General features: G+C 43.9%; 1 protein-coding gene across 17 annotated transcripts in view; it reads right to left on the reverse strand.

The window, feature by feature from the left end:
- MTSS1 (MTSS I-BAR domain containing 1) overlaps nt 1-17595 on the reverse strand; it is a 126947-nt gene extending 109352 nt beyond the window's left edge. For 4 of the 17 annotated variants that reach the window (XM_066335838.1, XM_066335882.1, XM_066335821.1 and 1 more), the window contains exons 1-2: nt 16914-17184; nt 618-679 (exon numbers count right to left, since the gene is read on the reverse strand). In XM_066335838.1, the coding sequence (XP_066191935.1) occupies nt 618-679; nt 16914-16985 (134 nt within the window). In that variant the 5' untranslated portion in view covers nt 16986-17184. Of the gene's footprint in view, nt 1-617; nt 680-16913; nt 17187-17209 lie in introns of those variants that run through there. The other 13 variants (XM_066335813.1, XM_066335795.1, XM_066335846.1 and 10 more) reach the window with 6 other exon arrangements.
- Between the last annotated feature and the right edge of the window lie 530 nt (nt 17596-18125).

Raw genomic sequence — 18125 nt, forward strand, 5'->3', positions numbered from 1 at the left:
GAAATGGAGCTTGTATTTGTATCAGCAGAAACAAAATTTTACAAATGAACAAATTCTAGAGTAAAACTTGTCTTAATGTGATATTTCTGCCGAATCTTAAAAAATCCAGAATACCATTTTCCAAGTATACCCCAAGCCCCTAAATTTTAATAATCACCAATGTATGATCCAACAAGGCAATTCCCTTCATTTTTAAATCTGAAGAAAATGCTATTAAGGTTACCAAAGATTTTTTACCATTTTGAGCCATATTCCAACATAACCTACTCTGTATTCTACACCAATTAAAAAAAAAGGGCAACATACACCTAACTCCAAATGTGTGCTCACTAAACAACAATAAACTACCTTTCCAATTTTTCATCAAAATCCATGCTTAATTTAGCTCATTTTATATTTACTACATATAGCTGGTGGCACATTGTGAATTTTCCTAAATACATTAAAAATTCCAGTAGTAGTATTCAAAAAATGACATGCAGGTGTTGACTAAAAAATACGCACAATTTTACTAGGAACTGTTTAGAAAATTATCCTTGCAGAAGCTGCATTTAATCTTAATGTTTGCACAACCAAAGAACTGTAGAGGATCTTGACTGTGTAACATAAAAACTTACCGAAGCTGAGACTGCAGTTTCCCGGCTTTATTTATAAAATCTTCCCACACTGGGTAGCTTCCCTGCAAGAAAAACAAAATGCAACAATGAACACTTCATTTGAGCATTCTGATTTTAATACTATAGATCAAATTAAACTCGATGTAAAACAATAACTAAAACTGCACTAAATCCTAATCGGAACACCAAAATCGACTGCTTCTGAATGCAGATAAAACAGTAGTCCTTGATGAGGCTTTACAGTTTTTCTGAATAAAAAAGGCAAGCGGGATTTCAACTGAAGCAGCAAAAAGAAATGCCTTCCTTTGGATGGATACAGCAAAAAGCAAGCCCATTCAAAGCAGGGTACTAGTATACTGCAACAGCATGCACAAAGAAGCTCCCAAAACCAAAGGTAGCAGTACAGTTGTTCTTTACTAATTGATCATCTGTGCTTTTTCCAGGTTCAGAGCCTGTACAATGAAAGTGTGACTTGACCAAAAGGCCACCTCAAGCACTGCCTCAAGATAACTCTGTAATCAGACACAGAAAAGCACAGTGACAGCTCAAGACAACCAAATTTCCCAATGACTGCCTTGTCACTGCAGGACCTATTTCCAAAACAGTAAAAAGCCTTGGAGACAATTTATGAATTGAAGCTGATAAAACAGCATGGCACTGAGTGTATACAAAGTGCTTAAGAAGGTTTAATTCTTCCTGACCTCAAGCGTCCTGTAGAATTTTCCCTACTATTTAAAATTGGATTAGAAACCAAGGTTTTACTTAGAATATGGACACAAAGTATTCTTCCAAGTCCTGATCTGCCAAAGTTAAAACAAACAAAAAGACAATTTTTTAGACTGAAATTGCTCTCTGCAGAGCAAGTACAAATTTTCTGCTAACAGCAAAAATGTGGTAAAAAGAAACCTTAAAACTTCCCTTTGATTGGAGTCAAGAGAGTAAAATAGAATATCCCTGCTTCCTTTAATAAAGGTATAAGACTTGCTGTTACCAGAGCAACAACACAATAAAACCCAGATAAGGCAGATCCTCAAGGCTAACATTACCCCAGCTCTAACTGGAAGAGGTTGCAAGTGCAGTTGCTTGTAGCAAACTCAATCCACCCTTATAAACTGGTCTGCTTTTTTGTAAGTAAACCAAAATCCACAACCCACAGTGATGTAAGAGACAGTGTTTTGTTTTCAGAGCAAAAGACAGGCCCTTCCTCAAAATCTGTCAGACAAATTCCACCTCCCCAGTACACCCTGGCAAGGCAGCTCCCAGACACCTGCTCAGAAGCCTATTAGTTCTCTACTCCCTGTGTTTTTCAGCAAGGTTTGTGGGGATTTTGCTAGAAGGAGAAAAAAAAAAAAAACCACACAAAAAACAGGGAAAAGACCCCAAACAGTGCAAAGCAGGTGTTCATAAAACCTTATTATACCTATACATGACAAAGCCAGTGGTAAATACAGAATGGGAAAGAGAGAATACAGTTATCTGGGTGGCAAGACCTAGAATATAAAGTGCTTTGTGCTAAGCAAAAACCTGACATTTTACAAATGAAAGATTTTTTAATAAGGAAAAAAAAAAAAAAAGCTATTTCCTTAAACCTATTAGTCTTACTGCAATCCCTACTCTGAACCCCCGTCTCCCATTGTCACCTGCCCGCCGTGCATGCATAATGCATGTGTGTGCCAGGAGCCCTGAAAGCCCTGACAATCACCAGCAGGGCCCAAGGCTTTACGGCATTCTCCAGCAAAATGCAAGCCGGCAAGCAGAGGATACCGAAGCAGCCTGATTATGTTTCCATCTCACTGGTGTATTATCCAGCTAAACACACCTGATGGCATGCAGGAGATTGACACCAGCCCTGTGCTTAGCCGCTTCCCAGGGAAGCTTAAGACGCTCCTATCAAAACACAGCTCAGGAAACGCCCCCCCTTTTTTTATTATGTTGTGGTCAGCCTGGAAAGCAAAATTGGAAAAGTCAAACACTTCCACAACTGTTTAGTTGTTGTCTATAATAATGATGTTTTCCTCAAACCAAGCCTGCTCAAGTAAGCTGCAACAGCTCACTTGATTTAATAGTTCGCTATACTTGTTTGGTTGAAATCAATGCAGTTTGTTTACCTGGGATCCCTATAAAGTAACCAAGAGGATCTGATCTCATTTCAGACGGTAGAAAAATTGAGCTTTTGGGGATTTTTAATGTCACCTTTGCTGGTGGATTTTGTTGGAGCTCTTTTTTGGCTTGTTTCTGCATTTTTAAGGAAAACCTTCCAGCAATTTTACATTACTGATATGAAATCCTGCATTATCTGCTCAGCTTGCCGTATCTTCATCTCACTTAAAAACTCAGCTGAAAAAAAGAGGCACGTACTTCATCTGGGTTCCAGAATAATTTGCTCTCACTTTTCCCTGCTGAAGCCACATCCACAAGCTCATCTCTCCTTCAGATCACGAAGTCACGCACTAAATTGTATCACTCCTTTCAGCTTTTCCAAAGAACATTTCTACCACCACGTCCCTGCTGAAACCAAAACACCCTTCATTCCTACCTAGAGCTCAACACCCACCGCTTCATAAGACCAAATAACTAGTTTATCCCAACACCAATACCTAGGAAGCAATGGAGCCATTTAAGTGATGCCCGTGGGGACAAACCAAGGAGATGGCAGGAATCAAAGTGCTGCTGTGAACCTGCCCTGGGCAGCAACTCCTTCTCCAGGACCTCCTCCTGGGCACCTGGAGCACGGCAGCCCCGCTGTGTCTCACCTCCAGCAACTGCTCTCGCTGTTGTCAAAGCAGTGCCAAGAGAAACGTCAACTCTGGTGGAAAACACGCACATCCTTGGTTCGACATGTATTACTTTCTCAATTTAAACACAAAGAAACAGCAGGGGGAATGCAATGTCTTTGTCCAAGACATGCTTTTACGACATAAAGGCTCTTCTGAAGAGTAATAACACTGTATTTTTAATGCTGCCTCTCCCAGAGTTTCCTCCGCTCCCCCTGCAATTTTCAATTTAAGCTGGTTGATAAAGAAAATAATTTTTTCCCCTTTTAAATGTCAAGCCTGGTGTTATCTGTGAAAGCAGGAGGCCTCCCCCAGGTCCAACCATGCTTAGAGAAGAGCTAGGGCAGGATTCTGGGTCACAAATTCCCATTTAGCTCCTCACGGATTAAGCCAAGGATCGATTACAGTGAGGGTTTGTTTAAATAATTTTCTTAAAAATTGTTGAAGTATTAATCCAAGGACTATTTTCCCCAAAATAACTTTGTGTCCAATTATTTCTTCATCACCAAAGGAAGAAATTTGACCTGTCCTCCACGGAATGGGTGTTTCCCACTTCCATATGACACTCCATGGCATCAGGGCCCTGGAGCTCCTCAGTGGGGCTCAGCTGCCTGCCCAGCGTGTCACCAGTAAGCTGTAGCATGCCATTATCCTGCCCCACTGCTTAATTAGTGGGCTTATAGGTGATTAGTCACCTGATCCCACAGCCCAGCTCCAGCTAATCTATGCCAAACACAGGCAGGGAAAACACAGGAAACACCTTTGAGCCTCAGGGCTGAGAAACAAACTGGTGCCTCGTGCCTGTCACTCAGGTAGCCAGTCCACAATTAGAGACATGGAACAACTTCCCCTCGGGGACAGCAAGTGTGTCTGGAAGTGCCAGACACCAACAGCCAGGGCTGGGCGGAGTCCTCCAAAGCCACAGCTCCTGGACTGCCACTGGGAAAAGGGTGGACCATCATCACTCAGTGAGATCCCATCCAACACCCAGCCCCACGGGCATGGGCAGATGTCTTAATTTTTGTCCTCCTTCCTCATCATTCGCATCTATTTTAATTAGCAATAAATTTCACCTTCTCCACTCAGGTCTGGTTTACTCGTGACAATAACTAATAAAGTGATTTTCTCTGTACCCTTGTCTCAATCATTGAGCTTTTTCTCTCCCATCCCACTGAGGAAGAGGAGATAAAAAGCAGCTGACCAAGGTCAGCCCACCACACCAGGGAAGAGCAGGAAATTATCACCAAGATGCAGCTTTGGAAAAAGAATTTAAGCCTTGCGTGGATTTGGTTGGTTGGTTGTTGTTTTGGGGGGTTTTTTGGGGGTTTTTTGGGGGGGGGGTTATTTGTGAACCAGTACAATTACCCTACATAAACACAACTCTAGAAAAGATTCATAGAAGACAGTTTTTCCCTTCCTTTCAGGCCAGTAGATCCCACACCAGGAATGAGAAGAGACACATAAGAAACTGAGAAACTCAATGATTTCTCAAAAAAGGAAAGGTAGACTTGCAGCAAAGGAAGGATCCTATTTACTGAAATTGTTATTGATGACATCTAACAGCAAGAATAGAAACCCAGATTCTTGTATCTAAGATTACAACTTGAGTATCAGCAGCTTGACACTTTTAAAATGTTCTATCACTCTTCTTGCCAAGAAGTTATAATTTTTCTTTTCCCATTAAACAAAAAGATGCTTACTTTATTAATTTATCTCCATGCGCTCCAATTCCCACAGATAAGACTCATTCCATCTTCAAAAACCCTTCAGAGTGTTGTTTTAAGTGCTTTCATTTATCAGAAAGGCTTTGCAGCCCTATTACCAGCTCTTGCTGGGACATCAAGTACAAAGGCAGGATTAACAGTTTGGAATCTTGTTCACAGCAACAACCCATCTAAATTTCTGGGGCAGGGAGAAAGAGACAGAGAGGTGCTCTTCAGTAAAGCAAATCCAGAATCTAATTTTGGCTGTTTCAGCTAGAGAGGTAACAGAGAGAGGAGCCAGGCAAGAGCAATGCCTCAGTTTTTCTTAAGAGTTATCAAACTGAGAGCTGTACGCCTTCCAGGAAAGTACAAACAATGACTAACTGCAAGACTTCAATGAAACAGAAAAAAAAAACCTATACAGGGTCCAGGAGTTAGAACTTCTCCACCTCAGTGTTGCTGTTCCGCTATGATAAGCTAAAAAGTTGAGTCTCGAACACAAAACAGTGTTACTGAGCTCCACACCCTAGTAACACATCCAAATGCCATACATCTATTTTTGGAATAAAAATTGTAACTTGGCTTGTGCATGTGTCCTCCTACCCCTCCAAAGTAAGTTATGCTGGAAACAATAGATTGCTTTTTATATTTTTACCAGATAACAAAATCACAAGGATTAATATGAATGCCTCATTTCTGTGGCATTCACTACACTACCTCCAAGTAGCAAAGAGACTTTATTGTGCTAAACACCACACAAGGTCACAGATGTTACAAATGGCAATCAAGAGTACAGTTTGCACATAGAGACTACCTCTTTCCCAGAGTCCTTTAACAGACAAAACCAGGAAAGAGTGGAGGGAAAGAAGAGGACAGTAAAATACTAACAGCCTGAAAAAAAAAGAAGGAGAGGCAGAAAAAAAAAAAAAAAGACAAAAAGAAAAAAAAAATTTCCAGCCACAGATGTCTCAACACATTGGAAGACACAATCGTTGACAGTCAGTTTCCCTTGTCAGGTAACATTTGGCACTGGAAGTTCCTCCTTTTTTCTAGAAGAATCAATAGTCAACTGGGTGAAAGGGCACTTGGCCAGCCATAACTGCAAGAGTTACAAAGTGCTACCAAACATTAATACATCCTTGGTACAATCCACTCATTTAACCAAGTCCATGACTCATGGATAGGACTGCCTAGACCCTTAACAAATCACAAAAGGTCTTTCAACATACAGGTGAGCACAAAATCAGTATCATCCTGCCTGAAGTTCGTAATTGCTCTTCTTCATCCAAAGAACTCTGCTTGTTGGTTTTGCCTCTTTCTAGTCTGAAAAGCATCAAGAGCCTATCTCATGAATATTTCTAAGCTGCATCTAAAGTCTCAAACCTTTCAACACACTGAAACAGGAATTTTTCTGGCAAGTCTTTATAATGACAAGGAGGTACACAAAACCTATTCCATTAGTCCTTCGGTTTTACCCACCTCATTTCAAATACACAGAATGGCTTAAGTTAGAAAGGACATTTAACAACCATCTAGTCCAAGCCCCCCACCATGACCAGGACTACCTTTTACTAAATCAGGTTGTTCTCAGCCCCATCCAAACTGAACATGAACACTTCAAGTGACGGAGAAACCACAACTTTTCTGTGCAACCTTTTTCACTTTAAAATAGTGTCGATTTAGATAGATCAATTTGTGTCCAATCTATTTACTATTTCTTATATTCAGAATGAGAACTCAGTTAGCCAGGTCCTAATACTGATTTCAAGAGCATCCCATAGCCTGATGCTGTCCATCATCTCTTTTCCAGTGATGCAGGACAAGAAACAATCAGTTTGGCTTCAACAGAGAAATTTCAGATTGCACAACCCATTCAACTATGAGAGCAGGTAACAGGCAACTCTAAAAGGTCAGGCAGCTTCCTTTCACTGGAACTCTTTCAGGAAGAGTAACACATTTGTATAGAGGTCTTGCAGAAATACTCCCACAAGACAAGGAAAGGGATGACCTGACATCTAAGTCCCATCTTCCTTTCTAAGCTAAAGGTATAGGGGAAGTTTGAGCTTGGCTGCATCAGCAAGAGGGACTCAACTTGTGCTGGGTCAGGAGTGAAAAGGCATCAACAGCAAAAGTCATGAACTTCATGGGATTTCACAGCAAGAGCTGAACACAAACATTACTGAACCGAGGAGCAGACAGGTACAGACACAGGGTCTGAGAGATTACAGTGCATGCAGGTGAAAGTAAAAGCACTTCAAAGATCAGCATAAGATGTCATTTAACCAGTAACTACCCTTCAGGAAAGAAAGCAGGGGTAATTAAAATCATAATCTTGTATCCATACATTTACTTCCATTATTTCTGCCTCTTGTTTAGGGAATGGCAGGATTAGAAACTAGTTTCCCTCAGCATGCATAGTATAAACAGTCATGCCAAGTTTTGCTTTTCAAGGTGATACATTATCACAACACTGAAAATTATACAACAAAACACTACCAAAGACACCTCATGCTATTAAAAAAACCTGTCAACTGGGTATCTCTTCTGTGTATTTAGTACATTCAGTATTTTCAAAACTGTTTAGTTCTTAGTTTCAGAAGTACATTAAGACAATGATAAAAACAGATAATGACATGAAAAAAAGCAAGACCAAAATCCAGTCAGAAACGTCCAGAAAAGGGTATTCACACCACTGAGGTAAAAAACCCAAACAACAACACAGATACCCATTTTTTCTACATTCTCAAACCACCTGAAGAACTCTAAAGAACGCCCACTTCCCTTAGCAGCACTGAAATGCAGCACTACCTTGCAAGAACATACATATTTATTAGATCTCACTAACCATTTAAGGGGCGAGGAAGCCTAAGTCTGGTACCATTCTCCTGTCAGAGCTCCAGAGTCTTTAATTTGTATTATAATAACACCTGCACTGCATTAGCCCATGCTTAAACATCCCCAGTGGAGGATACCAGTTGCTCCACGGTTGTGACTCCAATCTGTAGTACAGCAAGGACCCATTAAAACTCATCCTGGCTTACAAATCTAACCCATGACCCTCCTTCTATGTCAATAGGAACCACGTCAAATCTGTACTGTCCACAGCTCAGTTTCATGGTTTAGAAGATGAAGAAACTCAGCTCCAAAGCAGCCACTTCATGGTTTAAATCCAAGATTGGGTAATTAGCAAACAAAAGCCAGACTCATACTGTGAGAAAATACATCATGCATAGACATACAGTCTCTCCTTCTCTAAACATAGGAAGTTATTCACAAGACATGGGGGGCGGTGGGAAACAACTGGCCACAGCTTCTAGAGACCTTTTATCCCATGCCACATTAAAAAAGCTGGACATTAACTAGTCTTCCAGAGGAAGCATTTAGTTACACATTCTTCACTGCAGGTCTGAACAAGTCTGCAAGCCTGAATAGCAGATTTTTCCTCAGAGACTCATCAATACCGCCTTTCATCCACTCAATCATTAAGTGGCCACTGTGCATACTCAGCAGCTATTTTCTAAACCCACAATATTTCAGCTGGATCAAAACGAAGATAATTAAAATATCAGGCGGCAGTCAGTCAAGTTAATACCTACACAGGACAGCCTCAAGCCAATAGCCCTGCTTTGGTAATGTCACCAACACCACTGGGGTCTCATCACTTTTTTCCAAGCAAGCAGAAACCATAAATTCTTACCATCCATTCAACACAATTTCCATCCCACAAGCAGTCATAACAATCTCCAGGACCCAAACTACAAACAAGCGCTTGAGCTGACCAGAAAAGTATTTACTGGGAGAAAGGAGCAGCCACGTACTCAAGTTTTTAATGCTTATTGAACTTTGCCTCATGGCATTCAGTGAAGTGCAAGTATGCTTATCGAGGCTACTTTCTTTCCATTTTACCCATGAAAATACAAATAATTCTTTTCAGGCTCCAAATTAGACCCTTGATTTGCTCATGGGCAATGAGAACCTATGTGGTTTGCTCAGGGATAGTATTGTTAGGAGATATCACAAATACAGCTTTATTAACAACAAAATCCAAATTATGCCTCTACACAGAGGGCTTAAGAGGTATTACAGAGCATACATGTGACTTTTGTGGGGAAAAGAAAAAAAGATACATCTCATGCTCGGGTGAGAAGCATGGTGGCAGTTTCTGTGGAAGACAAAACGAGAACAAATGTGAACCTTTCTGTACCATGAACCAAGCGTCTCTAGTTCCACACTCATCAGTAGCATTTTAACACCAACACAAGCTCATTCCTGCAAGAATGGTTTGTTACAGGATGACTGTACTCCAGCTGGCATCCTAGAATTCAAATCAATGACATATCACTTGTGGTTGTTGACCATAAGAGCAACAAGTACAGAGCTCACACAAAACCCCACAAGACACAAATTCCTTATGATCAACCAGCTTATGGTAAAGATGCTCCAGTCAGGCTTCTCCACTAAAAACTGAGAGAGGTCCTGCAGTTTCAGGAGAGGAGTTCAGGACACTTCTGTTGAGAATTTATCAGTCATTTTTAGATGTCATCTCTTCTGCCTGCAAACACCTGGTTATCACAGAGGTGAACAGCAACACATCTTAATCAGTAAAAACAAAGTATGTGAAAATAGAAACCTATTATACTGGGAGCATAAACAGCATCCCCTCATTAACTCCATGTTGTAGATGCACCCAATTTCTTCTTGTCCTAGGGGGAGGGAGTAGAAGTCACTAAACCTGCAGCCATAGCTTGCCTTTCTGTAAAATGGGAGCCATTCTTTGGAGCCAAGTCACATAGAGAGCACTTTGAAGATGAAAGCTGCTATGGTCTTAGCCACAAAGCTACCAGACATTTTGTCTCCAAACCTTCCAACCATCTTGGCATTCAAGCTATCTCAGCCCAGCAGGAAGAAGTCAACCAATGTCCTTAAAGGTCAGCAGTGCTTGGCACCTTACAGTATCAAGGTAGATGTAATTTTCAAACTGAAAACATACCATTGAAAAGGAAAATGCATTTCTATATATGTAGCCTAAAGAGACTACGTTATTCTGAAGAGTAGCCTCTTTATGATATTAACTCAAACTTTTCTGTACTCATCTTTGCACACTCTGAAGTACACCAAAAAGCCTCTTCAGATGTAGCTCCTATTTTGTTCTCTGCTTATCTTCAAGACCACACTGTCTTTGGGTAGACCACAAACCTTAAAAATGTTCCTTAGAAGCTGAAAACACATAGACTGCTGTGCAGAAGATGCTATTCACAGTTTCACAAGAATACTCCATCAAGTCTTGCAACTTCTATACTTAAAAAAAAAAAAAAAAAAAAAAAAAAAAAAAAAAAGAAGAAGAGCAAAAAATTGAGCTTTTCAGGTATTTTACAACAAAGATTTGGGTTCAGTTCATGCAAACTCATGAAGGAAGCAGCAATCTTCACTGAATATCATTCTCTGTTAGGTATTAACCAGCACTAAGCCCATAATTACACAGACTTCTTGTTCTCCAACATTTGTTCAGTCAATTGTGTTTCATGCAGCACTGCACAACTCCTTCCACACTTAGAACCCCACAAACCTTATTGTGCAGCTCTTGGGATCCTGCCAGGTCCAAAAGGAGTACTCTTAACAGATACTAAAAATCCTTGCTCTGGGTATGTCACAAGATAAGGCAGCTCCATACACACGTAACAAATGTTCAGCAGTTATAATAAATTAACACTCACACAAGAGTATTTGCATCAAGAAAGCATGTGTCCCTAAAATATAAACTATTTGTGACTAAGTATGTTCCCAGCTATGCCTTGAACTCCCTTGTTGCTTGAACTCCAGTGTCTAGGCAGGCATGCAGTGGCTCTCTTCCTGCATCATCTTTCAGCCTTTGCTGCATGTCAATCCCTCTCCCTCCAAGATGTTTACAGAAAGATACTGCAGTGGCTTGGAAAAGGCAAGAATTTCAGTGTATACAAACCAACTGCCTGAGCAAGCAGGTTGTTGGGAGGCAGAGCAATAAGAAACCAGGGCAGCCAGCTATGATCCAAATGCCTTGGTGGTAAAACCTTCGAGGAACAAAGTAAGTAGGAAGAAAAGCTCCAAATTAACTAATTTCAGACTTTTTTGTGAAGGGGAAGAAAAGACCAGTTTCCTAGGTATGAAATAGATAGTTATCCTAGACCGTCGTGTAAGGGACATGCCAGTGCAACATGGCAGATGTGCTTCCTCTCCAGGCCTGTACCTACCTACCTGTCTGTTGCAAAGAAAATCACAGAATGCATTGGAAGGGGCTTTACAGATCATCAGCTCTAACCCCCCTGCCATGGGCAGGGCCACCTTCAACTAGATCAGGTTGCTCAGGGCTCCATCCAACCCGCCCTTGGAACTCTTCTAGAGAGAGGAAAACACAGCTTCTCCGGAAAATCTGTTCTCAACATGCTGTAGAAAAAAAAAAAATTTACTTATATCTAATCTAACCCTGTCCTCTTTATTGAAGCCATTCTCCCTCATCCTGTCACTACATGCCCTTGTCAAAAGTCCTTCTGCAACTCTCCTGCAGACCCCTTTTGGTACTCAAGGTGCAAGAAGGTGTCCCTGATTCATACATTCCTGCCTCTCAAATCTGTCAAAGCCCCTCTGGATGGAACTGCTCCCCTCCAGTACAGTGACTGCACCTCCCAGATGGGTGACATCATCAAACCTGTTGAGGAAACACTCAATCCCACTGTCAATGTCACCAACAAAGATGTTAAACAGTGCCAGTCCCAGTATATGACACCTTTTTATTTTCCTTACAGTAGTTATCTTTAACAGCTGGTCTGAAACTAGCCCTCAAAATGATCCAACTGAACATTCCTAATCTCCACAGAGATCTCAAGCTTCAAATAAAGCACAGCGGGAGAGGAGCTGTTGCACTACGACATGTCACAGTAAAATAAATTTGCCCAGGTTCTCTGGTACATGTGTGCTGCTCCTTGGATTAACATAAACGCTGAGGACTTGCTGTAGTAACCATCTCAGCAGTTTGTTCCATCAAACACTTTTCCTCAGTTTATATTATTTATGTGAATATCACAAGGCCATCCCATGTAAGCAAACAGGGCTACTTAACAAGCAACTCTCAATCCTGGATGTGGCCACCTCTGGTCCCAACTTGACAAAAGCAAGATTAAAATGCTGCCTCTCACAGAACACTTTCTAAAAGCAGGTTAGAGGCTACAAAAACATAAATGATTCTCAGGCCTATATGTTTATGTCTCTCTCTCTTCTGCTTTCGAGCTTTGCACGGCTGAAAGAAAAAGTGCACCACTGCCTAGTCCAGGAGTCCCCATACCTCCTCTACAGTGTTAAAGTAGAGGCTATTGCCAGAATCAAAAAGTTGACTTTGTTGAGCTTTCAGCTAAACAAATATAAATAAGGCACATACACATATAATAAAAGAATTTCTAAATTTTTCCAAAAACTCAAGACATCCATTGGGACCCTTGTTTTAGGACAATACTTGCTCATCCTGCACATGCAGGGAGATGAATTAGACCAATTGGTAATACACACCCGATCCATAAAAATTTAGTAAATTCTCTGATTCGGTATAAATGAAGTCACAGACAACCTGTGTTCATCAACTGCTCATTACTCATCTTCCTCCCATGCCCACCCCACTGGTGACAGGTGCTATACATACACAGCAAGCCCCTGCTCTGTCAAAATGCGTGCTGGCAGAAGAGGCAAGACAAATAAAGGGAATCCTAAAAGCCAAAGAAACACCATCAAGCAAATGATGAACTACAAACACAACCAATTTCAATGTCTTTAGAGGTGTTTTTTTTTTCTCTTTAGGATAGCGGAGAACAATGTGATTAAAAGGAATGTAAAATCAACTCAGAAGGAAAAGAAGCATTAAAGAAAATCTGCTCTGCATGAGAAGACAAGTTCTTTTGAAACCCATCTGCAACAGGCCCTCCCAAAAATTAACTGCAATCATTTGCTTTGCACTAGAAGAGATATTGAAATTAACAGCACATTGCAGCATCTCATTTCTCAATTGCAAGAAATGAGTTACAAACCATTCAGATCAAATACTCCCTTCCCACGGGGAGCTACAGAAAATTTGCCACATTCAAAAACGAGTCGCACAGCATCTGCACGTAGCACACAGGACTATTCCTCTGAGGGGACATGCACATTTTATTTTTATTTTTATAAACTTTGATTGCTTTGGGAAAGATCTCGCATAAGGGTGTAACAAATTTTAAGTGCCACATGCTCAGTGATGTATCATAGGAAACATCAGGGTCGTGACAATGGATCAAAATAAGGATGGGATGGGCACACATGCTCCCACCTTTATGATTCTTTAATCAGATCCTGAAATCTCAAAGCACAGAAATCCAATTCTAGAGCACAATGGCCAAGTACAGTTCCCATTGAGGACTTTACACAAACAAACCTGTCATCATGTACATCACCATATTACTCAACAAATCTGACCCTTGTTTGGAATGGAAAAAATGGATTTCCCTTGTCAGAGGACTGAAGTTACAGATACTCTGTTCAGCCTGGAGGGGCAACCTCACTGCAGTCTACAGCTTCCTCAGGAGGGGAAGTGGAGGGGCAGGCACCGATCTCTTCTCTGTGGTGACCAGTGACAGGACCCGAGGGAACAGCATGAAGCTGTGTCACGGGAGGTTTAGGCTGGATGTTACCAAAAGGTTCTTCACCCAGGGGATGTCTGGGTACTGGAACAGGTTCCCCAGGGAAGTGGTCACAGCGCCAAGCCTGACAGATTTTAAGCATCTGGGTGAAGCATTCCGGCACATGGTGGATTGTTGGGGTGTCCTCTGCAGTGCTAAGAGCTGGATTCAATGATCCTTGTGAGTCCCTTACAACTCAAGAATATTCCGTGACTCTGTAACATACAATAATGTGCAGTACAAAGGGGATGTCTATTAACTGTTCTTATGTTTACTCAGTAACATCACTTCTTCAAATCACTTAGCTTTACACCGAGTTGTTTTGGAGCAGGTTTTCCTGAGTATTAGCCACAAAAATATTTTTTGTAGAGGGTGTAGAGAAATTTGGGGTATATGGAGGAAACATTAAATGTCATTCAAGAGACCTCAGCCAGCAAGACAGAGTCTTGCTGTCAAAAAATGTGATGTGTTGGTCACACTGACATAGATTGCCCAAATGAAGTTTCAAATCTAACACAGTATATGGAGACAAATGGAAGCAATCACATTGCTCAGAATTGTAATTCCAGTTTCTGTAACCTTGTCAAGATCAGGCAGAACTCAAAATTGACAACAGGTACACCTGAGCCAGTTCTGTGTTACTGTGAACAAAGAGAGAAATCAGTCCACATGTACTGTATCTTCATCACCTCAGCTGCAGCACCCATCTGCATCCACTGGCAAGACTTCAGAGCAATTAAGCTGTTGATTAACCCTAACATCTTTATAACAAAGCTTAAGGTAGAGTAATGCATATGATAAAAGAACCTGTGAACCATTTTGTTTAAAAAAAGGCAGATGCTGCATCAAATCCCTCAGCACTGCAGGGCATGCGGGGCCTTGATCCCAGCCTGTGATGAGAAACAGGCACGGATAGTGCACTTGGGTATGCGTGGGCAGACCCCTACGCAGTATCTCCAAGATCCTGCCAGAAGCCTGCCCACACAGATCTGACTACATGAAACAGCACTTAACATGCTAATTTTCACTTTACTACTGAAGGTATGATTAGCTGAAAGGTTCTGGTTAACTATCAAAAATAGCTACTTTTCCTTAGAAATTGTTGTGCTCCTTTGTGCACAATTCACAAAGAATCCTAGTGCATCTCATCAGCAGTATAGCATCAGCTGCATCAAATTTAACTACAGGTAAAAATTCTTTGTTCTACTCATGCTAAATAATGAGTAGTATCTTTAAACCGTAACAACTACCATGCCGCTAAAGATCTGCAGTGATTCCTTCCAGACCTCCCCCTTCAGTAACAGCCAGTTCACAAAACAGGTTCCACTACTATGGAGCATTAAAAAAATATTCACACCTGTGCCCATCTCCATACGCTCATGTCAACATGTTTTCTGATGAGCAGCATTCCCATGCAAGTAGCAATGTGTAGAAGAAAAAAAAAAAAGAATCCACACAGAGGCCTACTGGCTTAAGAGCAAGAAAAACCAAATGCATCGCTTCTGAAAAGAAGGAAAGAATAAACATACTTGGTGTCCTTCTGTGAGGAAACCCAAAACCACACTTCATCTGGAACAGAACATCTCCTGCCTGTTCCCTGCACTGACCACTAAAATGATTCCAGGATTTGTGATAGTTTCCTGCTTCTTGAGGGGGGGGGTATCTTTTATTTTAAAGTGCAGTTATTAAAAATCCAAGGGGGTTGAGAGCTTGAGGACCACCACAGCCAGGTCTGCAGCATTGTCTTGACAGATACACACAGACTCCCCACTCCTCTCTGCAATCTGCCTGCTCTTGACAAGCCACGCTTTTAATTAAATGTATCCTAAGCTCTGTTGAGAGGAAAGTGCATATGAACACTTGCCAAAAAATAACTTCTAGCGCAAACAGCTTCTCTACCCTCCCAAAAAATACACTAGAAGCCATTCACCACTGCCAGGCTCCGTCTTAGAGCAGATCCTGTCCTCTGATACTACCTGGCAGCTCTTTCTCCTGCAGTCCTCGCTGCCCACCAGCCCTGCATGGATTAAAACACCCAGAGAAATCCCGTGCCCTGGCTGGGAAAAGCACAGCGTGCACGGTTGCCGCCTTTAAATTACGGCAATCCCCCATTATCTGACACGTCCCTCAACATCTCCCGACAACTGCATCCTTCCCAGCCGGCCCTGGCAGGCAGACAAGCTGCCCTTGTCCGGGGAACACTGCAGTATTCTGCAGTACGGCCGTGTGCCGGAGGCTGGGCGCCTCCAGCCCTGGGGTTTGGGGGAGACACGACGGGCGGAACACAGCAACGCTTTTACGCTATTTACTTCCACGAGAGAAGGGTGGGAGGCACCCGCTCACCCAAAGAAAACCCTGCAGAAGTGCCCTTGGCTGCCAAGGATAGAGTGGGAGCGCCTCTCTCAAAGGGACCCTTTGGCAGAGACGGGATCAGCACAGTCAGGTTTCTGGAGGCTGGTGGAGACACTTGAAACCTTTGCATCCATTCACAGAAAGAAGGAAATGCCACCTCCACGAGCATATACAGCGTGAAAATAATGCCATACAACCGACTGAGCCGCGATTTTAATTCAGGCGCACATCAACTTTTGAGCATCTCCAGGCGGAGATTTTTTCCATCGCGCCCATCAGCTTGGCACCGAAATGCTCCCGCTGCCCTTCCCAGCCCCACCCCACGGCTGACATGCTCCGTGCCCGGCTCCTCCGCACCACGCTCCCGCGCCGCTGCATTCATTCCGCGACCGACCTGACAGCCCGCACCCGGGGAGAAAAAAGGAGAATGAAAATATCTGCCAAATAAAGAGGCAGGCTTGGAAAGCGCTGACCCTGGTGCAAGGTAACAGCTCGCATGTTTGAGCAGGACAAATAGAGAAAAGGGGAAAGGAGGAGGGAAGAAGAGGTGGTGTCCTGCAGCCAACTCGCAAGCCCCAAACCGCGGGTGTGGAGCCCGGGAGCCCTCTGCCAGGCTGGTGCCGCCGCGGGGAAGCGGAGCCGGCCCCGGGGCAGCGCTCCCCCGGCGCCGCGGGGAGGTCGCGCCGCCGGCAGCCCCCGATGCGGCTGCACCGCCCGGGGCCAAGTTTCTCCGGACCAGGTGGGAAGACGCTTCCCCTCCCCTGTGCTCCCCCACACGCCTCAGGCTCTTACCTTCATGTCGCTTATGATGGTCTGGAAGAGCCCTCCGAGAGCACTACATTCCTTCTCTATCACAGCCTCCATTTTCCTGGCTCGAGCTCACAGGAGGAGCAGGATTTCACCGCTACCACTGCAGTTGCACTGTTCAGCTGGAGGAAAATCAGACACCCCGGGCTCCCACCTCACCCAAAAAAAAAAAAAAAAACCAAACCCAAAAAAAAAAAAACCCGGAGGGGGTAAGGGGCAAACAAGCTGATGTAGGAAACGAGAGGAAAAAAATAACCAAAACACACCACACCCCAACACACCTGAACCCTTGTCTGCCTGCACCTCTACAACGGGATAAAATCCAGCGCTACTAGCGCCTCTCTCCTACACGCACCTCCCCGGCACCCGGGCACTCAGCGCCGAGCGGGCACTACGACCCCATGCGGGAGCAGCCACAGGCCCCATCTCCGCGCATCGCGGCCCCGGCCCCCCGCGCCTCCCGGCACGGCAGCGCTCAGGGCAGCGGGCGCCCGCGGCGCTGGGCGAAGCGCTCCCCGGAAAAAACAAGGGGGGGAAAGATCGGTCTCTGTAAAAAGGGATCGAGCGTCAAGCAGGTCCTCGTGGAGCAGCCCGGAGGGGTCTCTGGCAACCCCAGCGGACCAGACTACCGCCAAAGCACCCGAGCCGCCGCCTGCCCTCTCCGGGAACAGCCCGCTCCGCCCGCCCGTGCCGCTCCCGCGGCGGCAGCGCCCGCCCCTGCCCGGCCCCGCGCCGAGCGCCCCGCCCGCCCCGCCGCGTCACCAGCGCGGCCGCCGATTGGCCCCGCGCGGCCGGTGGCCCGGGGGCCGCGGGTTCGAGCCCCGCTGCCGGCGCTGCGGCCCCGAGGGTTTCGCCGGTTCTGGTCGCGTTCTTCAGGGCGGACGCTAAATTGTATGTTTCGCATTCTGTGAAGAAAACTGCTTTATTCTGGTGACATTCGCCGAAGTGGCCGAAGTTCGGCTGTTTGTGGTGACAAGCGTCTGCCTGAGCCGCCCGATACCGAGCTGAGAGCCGTCAGCAAACCTGCAGCCTGAGGAGTGCAGCCGGCAGCAGCTGCGAGGCTGCTCATTCATCCTCTCCCACAAATGCCAGACGATAGGCAAGACTGTGAGAGTGGGCTGTATAAAACGTGGGGGTTTAAAGTAATTCAGTTTGCACGTTAGCTCTGCCAAATTTTACGAAACATCGTGGTCAAAA

This window comes from Sylvia atricapilla, chromosome 1, assembly GCF_009819655.1.
Source record: "Sylvia atricapilla isolate bSylAtr1 chromosome 1, bSylAtr1.pri, whole genome shotgun sequence".
Classification (NCBI taxonomy): Eukaryota; Metazoa; Chordata; class Aves; order Passeriformes; family Sylviidae; genus Sylvia; species Sylvia atricapilla.